At 35.0% G+C, this 7072-nt stretch overlaps 1 protein-coding gene and 1 long non-coding RNA gene across 2 annotated transcripts in view; one reads left to right on the top strand and one right to left on the bottom strand.

Moving 5' to 3' along the window:
- Positions 1-1780, top strand: part of LOC116186185 — a 20263-nt gene extending 18483 nt beyond the window's left edge. The window contains exon 3 of the long non-coding RNA XR_004151133.1: positions 1770-1780. This is a non-coding gene — a long non-coding RNA (uncharacterized LOC116186185). The remainder of the gene's footprint in view (positions 1-1769) is intronic.
- A 359-nt stretch (positions 1781-2139) lies between these two features.
- On the bottom strand, positions 2140-4544 carry LOC102679072. The gene is made up of 6 exons (XM_006620297.2): positions 4352-4544; positions 3980-4274; positions 3246-3895; positions 2725-2945; positions 2511-2665; positions 2140-2439 (listed from the first exon to the last, which is right to left on the bottom strand). Exons 1-6 carry the CDS (start codon positions 4426-4428, stop codon positions 2257-2259), a joined length of 1581 nt encoding a protein of 526 aa, XP_006620360.1. The 5' UTR covers positions 4429-4544; the 3' UTR covers positions 2140-2256.
- Between the last annotated feature and the right edge of the window lie 2528 nt (positions 4545-7072).

Below are 7072 nucleotides of genomic sequence, written 5' to 3'. Positions count from 1 at the left end.
TCTCTCCAAGTATGTGCGCGTGTATATACGCGATATACGCGCGATGCGTCCACCGAGGAGAGGCAAGAAAAATGGACGCCGATCGTGCGTCGCGGCCGGTGCCGAGCCGACTGACTGACTGACTGACTGACTCCGCCAGTCAGCACGTACAGTCACCGCACTTGCATCAACACACACCGGCTGCCATCCACTTCTTCCCCCGCAGCCTCTCGTTTCCAGCTCCATTCCAGCTTCTCCCGCCTTCTCGCGGGGGCCCCTTCTCGCTTCTGCCTCCTTCTGCCTCCGCATCTTTTGCGGTCCGCACTCCAGCTGCGTGTTCCAGCTCCCCTCCTCCCCCCTCTCGCCGCAGGCCTCCTTTGCCTTCTCCTTGCCTTCCCTCCCTTCCCCACCTTTCGTAGGACTGTTTCGAACCTGCGTGGAATTCGATCAAGAATTCCGGATATTTCGTCTTCTCTTGTTTTTTTCCCTATGATCTTTTGCGCTGTCCAATGATGATTTCTCGATGGAAACGGAAGTATAATTGATTTGATTATAATTAATCGGTGTATCGTTGCGCGAAGGATGTACAAGTGGGTGAGGATAATGTTCGATAATGGTAATAGAATTGTGGAGAGATGAANGTTTTTTTTTCTTTTTTTTTTTTTGGTTGATTGATAACAGCGGCGTATTCAAAACGGGATAGGAAACGTGGGAGAGATGTTAAAGTATAGTTATTACGACGTTCGTAATATTCGTAGGAAGGAGAGATTAATCGGTAAAGGGTTTTTTGCCCGCGCGAATGAAATTAATTATTCGGGGCCTCGGTTCGCCGTAATGAACTATGACTCGGAAACAAGGCCGCCTAAGGATATATCGCGGTACAGGGGCGCATGCAAGAAGCTGAATACCAAAGATTCCTGGAATCACTGCCGTTGGGCGATAAAGCGTTTACACCTGAATCGATTAGCATCTTTCATTAAAATTAATGGAGAATCGATACTAATCCTCCTACGATCGCGTATCCACGTTCAACGCATACGGGGGCACTAATTAACCGAAATATCTGCGTCTGACCGAGATGTATCGGTGCGTTGGCTTTGGTTTTAGAGATGGCCGTGTATTGCGCCGCCTGATGCGAATTATGCATGATACGTCGACCAATATCGCGTTAAAAAAGTATTAAATTTCGTATTTGCGATAGAAATCTTACATCTGTAAAAATCCATTTTATCTTTCGAGTGTTACCTTTACTGAACGAGTAAACGGGTTGTAAGTAATATGCGATGTAGAAGATGATTCAATTTATCTTGAACAAATCGTAATAATGACTTTTACGATGTATAAAAATATAAATATCAATGAAATATGAAAATAGATATAGATAAAATATACTTATTACGTATAAAAATAGGATTAGAATAGATTTTGGAAAGATTTTTAATCGATAGATTAAGCGAAGAAAAGAATAAAATTAATCAAATATCGAAGATATCTCTTGAACGCGTGAATTTTATGGAGCGAGTGATAGACAAGGAGAGTAAGTAATGAGAGAAGGACAGAGATAGGATAAAAATATTGAAATCAGCGCCATCTTCAGAGTGCCGCAAATGAAATCAAAAAATAAGGATAGAGAATAGTAGAAAAAGGACAGAGATAGGTCGGAATTAACCGCTAACGCCATCTTTCGAGTACAAGAAGTACTTCTTTAAAGATGATAAGATAGAGTTACAAGAATTAAGAGGCAGCGCCATCTCTCGAGTATAAAGAATACTTCAAAGATGATAATGTAGAATCAAAAGAATTAAGCTGCAGCGCCATCTCTCGGGAATAAAAAGTATTTCTTCAAAGATGATAAAATAGAATTGGAAGAATTAAGAAGCGCCATCTCTTGAGTTTTCTTTTGACGAGGTACCTTTGTTCATTAAGAGATGGCACTAATGATCAATTCTTATTGTATCTCTATCCTTTTTCCATTATATTCTATCCTTATTTTCTGAGTTTCGTTTGCGGCACTCTGAAGATGGCGCTGATTTCAACATTTTTATCCTATCTCTATCCTTCTTTCATTATTTGCTATCCTTGTCTATACTTTTTCTTAGTACATGGTAGGTATAAATAAAATTCGATATAAAATAAGATTTTAACGTTACGAATAATTAAAAATTTAAACTGTATTTTAATGAAATTACAAATAAGATACAAACGTAAACAACAATTAGAGATATTAATTATTTAACATTTATAACTAAACGAATGTAAACAAAACCTTAAATATTTTTATGCACATTCAATTAATATATCTTGAGATAAAACTTTCATTAGAGCATTAATATTTTCTGAAAGCAAGAAATCGTCCGAGATCACTTTCGATATATCGATAGTCGTTTCTATGGCGCCATTTAATTTTTTGAACGCGTTCCTCGCAACCACAAGCTCTGTCAAAACGTTCTTGAAAAGTAGCTAAAAACAAGTGTGTGTTAAGTGTTTACCGATTCTGTGTATTGTGATTTGAAAGATTGTGTGTTACTCACTTCGATTCCACCATAATTTGCGATGCCAACACATCCTACGAATCCATTTCCGTGAGTATAATATCCTAACTTCCTTCTTCGTAATCCGAAACAGAAAACTACATTTTGCTTCCTACACGTATCTATCAATTTATCGATTTGATCGTCTAATCCGTCTAAAATCGTGATTTTTATAAAAAAATTTTCCATTTCGTTATAAATTTTATATATTTACCTTCTAATTCAACTTTTTCGACATCAGGAGCGATAATCACGAGTTTAAGCTTTTTCAATTCAACATGTTTACGAACTTCTTTCAAACCAGAATAATAGCGCCGTTTATACTTAGATTTATTTGGATTTTTCTCGTGAAATCTTCTTTGAAGCCTTGTGATTTCTCGTAAAAATTCTTCGAGGGCATCGTTCAAGCCTTTCGTTAACGTATTAGTACAATATCTGCAAGATGTTTGAATTTATAAAATTATTAAATAGTTTTCATTCGACATAATATCAAGTGAATTCTAAAAGAAAAGATAAATTTCATCTTCTAGATGAAAATTAGGATAGGATAGAAAGGTTATAATTTTGACAAACATTTTGATAATATAATATATATTATTTATTGCGTGTATAATGCAAGTATTAATGAATCAAGAATACAAACATATATTACAATGTCACACAGTAGCATTCAAGTGTCATACAAAATATAAAATACTTTAGTGTTTATCGTTATAGGTAAATTAAAATACTTACTCTCTAAAATTACGAGAAAATTTTAGAAAATTTTTATCATCTATTTCTGTACTAGTTTGAACTTCTGGCTTAATATCATCATTAATTTGAAGAGAAAGGGTCTGTTTAACAATGTCATTTTCAATAATATCGGTAATAAAATGAGAAAAATTTGTTCTATTATTTCCTTTCACTAGCCTATTTGTCAATTGCATTCCTTGAATTCCAAGATCATTTATCCTTTCAATTACATCAGGTCTGTGACATAAAGTGTTGTCAGAAATATTTATATCATTTATATTTCTATAATTTTTATCATACAGTGCCATTGTCCACATATTTCTAACATAGTCTATCTCTGGTTCTGCACTAATTTTCAAAGCATTAAAATCAATAGTATCAACATCTCTACAGATAGCTTCTACTTTCTTACGTTCAAATTCTTCTCTTTTCTCATTATTAATCTGTGCTTTCATATTACGATTTAAAAGAATTATTCTCTTTAATTTTGAGGGTTTTTTGTCTTTAGAAATACAAATTCTAACTTTTCTAAGATCAGAACATTTGTTTTTATCCAATCTACTTGGAACATTAAAACCAAGATTGCCCATGTAGAGATTAATCCTTAATTTTGGAACTTGTTTGTTCATTTTATTAGCACATAATGTATTCTATAAATAAAATTATAGATATAATTCATTGTATCATACCATTGTAAATAATTATTCAATTTTATAAATGCAATAATAATGCACCTGTAAAGCTTCTTGAAGATTGATACAAATTTTATTTGATTTTTTGTATCTTCTTAAAAATTTTGATCTTTTTGGTTCCATGCTTGTCTCTTCCATAGGTAACAAAATCTGTATATTATTAGATGTTGACAAACAAACTTCTCGTGGTATAATTGACTTTTTATTCTTGATATATCTATCACCAAGTTCAGGATATTCAAAATTATTTAAATTTAATATTCTATCATTTTCAGTAAAAGCATATCTCTGGCCAAGTTCTGTCCATGGATCGTGAGAATTGATATTTTCATTTGTACTGAAAAGCATATAAAAATATTATTCAACTTTTTTTTAATATTTTGCAAAATTGCAAAAGTTATATACAATACTTACTCAAACGACCATGTCAAATTATCAATCTGTGATTTCTGCATTCTAATATAATTATGTCTAACCATCGTAACTTTCATTTATATAGAAACTAATATTCATAATTGTTATTGCTACCATTTATTAATCGTGAACTACGCAAAACATACGTCACCTACTAAGAATATGTAAACAAAATTATATATTTCGTCATATACTGATAAAAGATCCTAGATCTGAATTTCTAAATTTAAAAATTCAATTCCAACAATGAATCTGATAACATTGTGTTTTAAAAATAATTTATTTTTCATTTATTTTTATAGAAATCAATTATATGCAGCTAAATAAATTTTATATGAATAATTTTTGAAAATTAGATTTAATAAAAAATTAAATATAGTAAAGATTGGTAAGCCTGATGACCCAGTTTCTTAATGAAATAACTTTTATAGTTCTCCGTCAGAGGGTACTAATGTCGTATATAACTGCTTCATTAAATTTCCATAGAATTTATAAACAGAAATTTCTTACAGAGAATTTATAATCATAAATACTTTTATCGAGAATTTCATTCTCTTTATTATTCATAAAACATTACGTATATATTCGTATGAAGTTAATTTTACGAACATGAAACTTCTTAGAAAGTTTTAATTAAACCAGATAAGCATAATCTAAATTTTATTAAAAGAATTCGAGAAATTATTTCATAAATTGCCAAACCTAAAACACCGTAACATTAGAAATTTTATGCATCTACGAGTAGAAATATCGAACGAATAAGACAAATCGTACACGTTCAATAAATTTCTTTATAAATCCTATTTAAATTTGGTATAGTAAGAATAATTCATCGACGATTTTATTTCTCATTCTCCATTTTATTTAATTCTCATTCGTTCAGCCACCCCTTGCGCGATATATTTTTTACGCGCTATTTACATCATCCAAGTAACCACAAATAATATCCCAATATTATCTTCCCATAAAATTTCACGAGTCTAAACCTCAAAAACGAGAGACCAGTCCGTCAGTCAAAAATCGTTGCATTATCTAAATAGCAATAACAACCCTCTCACGATTACTCTGTACGAATTGCGCTATTTCTTCGGCCTTAGGTTTATCATCCTTCATAAAATCGGTCGTCGTAACGTCGTTGGCACGTGAAAACGATCCCATCGGGGACGAACGACTTTCTCGAAAAAGTATCCCTTATTTTTCTCTTTTCCCTCCTCCCTTTATTTTTCGTGTGTGGCAGTGGTGCTCGTGCGCCGTTCGTCAAGGACCTGCGCACGTGCCACCGGCCTGGCGGACCGATGAAAATCAATAATTTCCAGGGTATAAAAGATCCTGTTTCCGTAACGTGGCCACCTCTTTGAGTTCCGGTGATCGGTGTGTCGCGCACCTCGGCCTCGAACGTGTTAGTGGCTCTTCTTCTCCGTTTTTTCCGATCTTTCTCTCTGTTCCATCGAAGAGGTATACAAGCAGGTAGTCGATTAAGTGGATTAGCGTATAAGGTACCCACGCACCGGCATAGTGCGTATGCCGGTGTTTAGCGATAAGTTTCACACCCATCCCGTGGTCACACGGACGATTTCGGTGTTTCACCCCTTTTCGAAAAAGCTCTATCGAGGCGTCGTTTACGATTAATATCGATTTTAACGAGATTGTAAATTTCTCTTTCTTATTTTTTCTCTCTCTTCCTCTCTTTGTCATTCATTCAACGAATTTTCTCATTCATGCGTTTAGAAAAATCCATTCTTCGCTTCGATCAGGAGATGAACGTTGATATTCCCGACGCCTCGAAGAGCGTATCGTCATCGCGTGGCCTCTTCGAATACCGATAATCGATTCGAGGGACAAAAGTAAATCGGTGGAACGATTAAACGACTCGTTCGATCGGTCCATTCCCCGATTAGGACGTCGTACGCCGTAGAAAGTGCAGTTGCACGTGGGCACGTAATCGAACGCGAGCAGGAAAAATACGCGACGACGGATCATTAGCGGTTCGAAACACTTTCGCCTCGTAAATGGAATTTGCAATCGATCGGTATTCGTGGGTCATTGCGATAACGTTTAAACGCCCCTCGTTCCGGAAATCGTCCGCACGACTACAATTAATTTATTTAAGAACTTCGAAATCAGAAAGATGAACTTCTTACGAGATTTGATATACATCCACGAGACTGATGGCTTAAGGATTATACACTTCTCTTCTCGATCTCTTTATTATTTTTCAAATACCACGATATATATACATCTTATCTTTATTTTTTATTTTCTTTCCCTGTTTCTTTGATTTGTTCCACACGGAATATCGTGTGGCATGGTGTAGGCCTCCTGGGGATCCCCGCCATGTAAAAAAACGGGAACGCGTTCCGGCACAGTACCCCTTGGGTGACGAGGAAAGCTGTGCCATTTTATGTTCGTTTTTTAACGATAAGTTCAACCGAAACCCAGCTTTCCTTGTTTTCCACCCTTGCTTGTCTTTCTTTCTTTCTTTTCTTTTTATTTTTTTTCTTTTCATTCACAAAACAGTTTATTATTAATTTACGAGGACACACGCATACACGTGTTCTTCCAAGTTGCTTTCATTCTCGATTCGTAAATTGGTCGAGCGAGACGAGGAGCAACCTGCTCGAAGAGTAGTAAGTACACAAAGTGGTTAAAGTATTGTTTCAACGGTTTCAAGAACTTTGAGTTGCTCTCGTCTCGAGCGAAGTAAACTGCTTTCATACTGTG

The sequence above is a fragment of the Apis dorsata genome, unplaced genomic scaffold, assembly GCF_000469605.1.
Source record: "Apis dorsata unplaced genomic scaffold, Apis dorsata 1.3 scaffold_499, whole genome shotgun sequence".
Classification (NCBI taxonomy): domain Eukaryota; kingdom Metazoa; phylum Arthropoda; class Insecta; order Hymenoptera; family Apidae; genus Apis; species Apis dorsata.
This window is presented reverse-complemented; position numbering and strand designations above follow the sequence as displayed.

Bases quoted from the DNA above. Each gene is read 5' to 3' on its own strand.
- LOC102679072 (XM_006620297.2), bottom strand. From the start codon at position 4,428: ATGAAAGTTACGATGGTTAGACATAATTATATTAGAATGCAGAAATCA. The intron at 4,275-4,351 runs GTAAGTATTGTA...TATGCTTTTCAG, and splicing joins AATTTGACATGGTCGTTTGA to TACAAATGAAAATATCAATT. The intron at 3,896-3,979 runs GTGCATTATTAT...TTTTATTTATAG, and splicing joins ATCTTCAAGAAGCTTTACAG to AATACATTATGTGCTAATAA.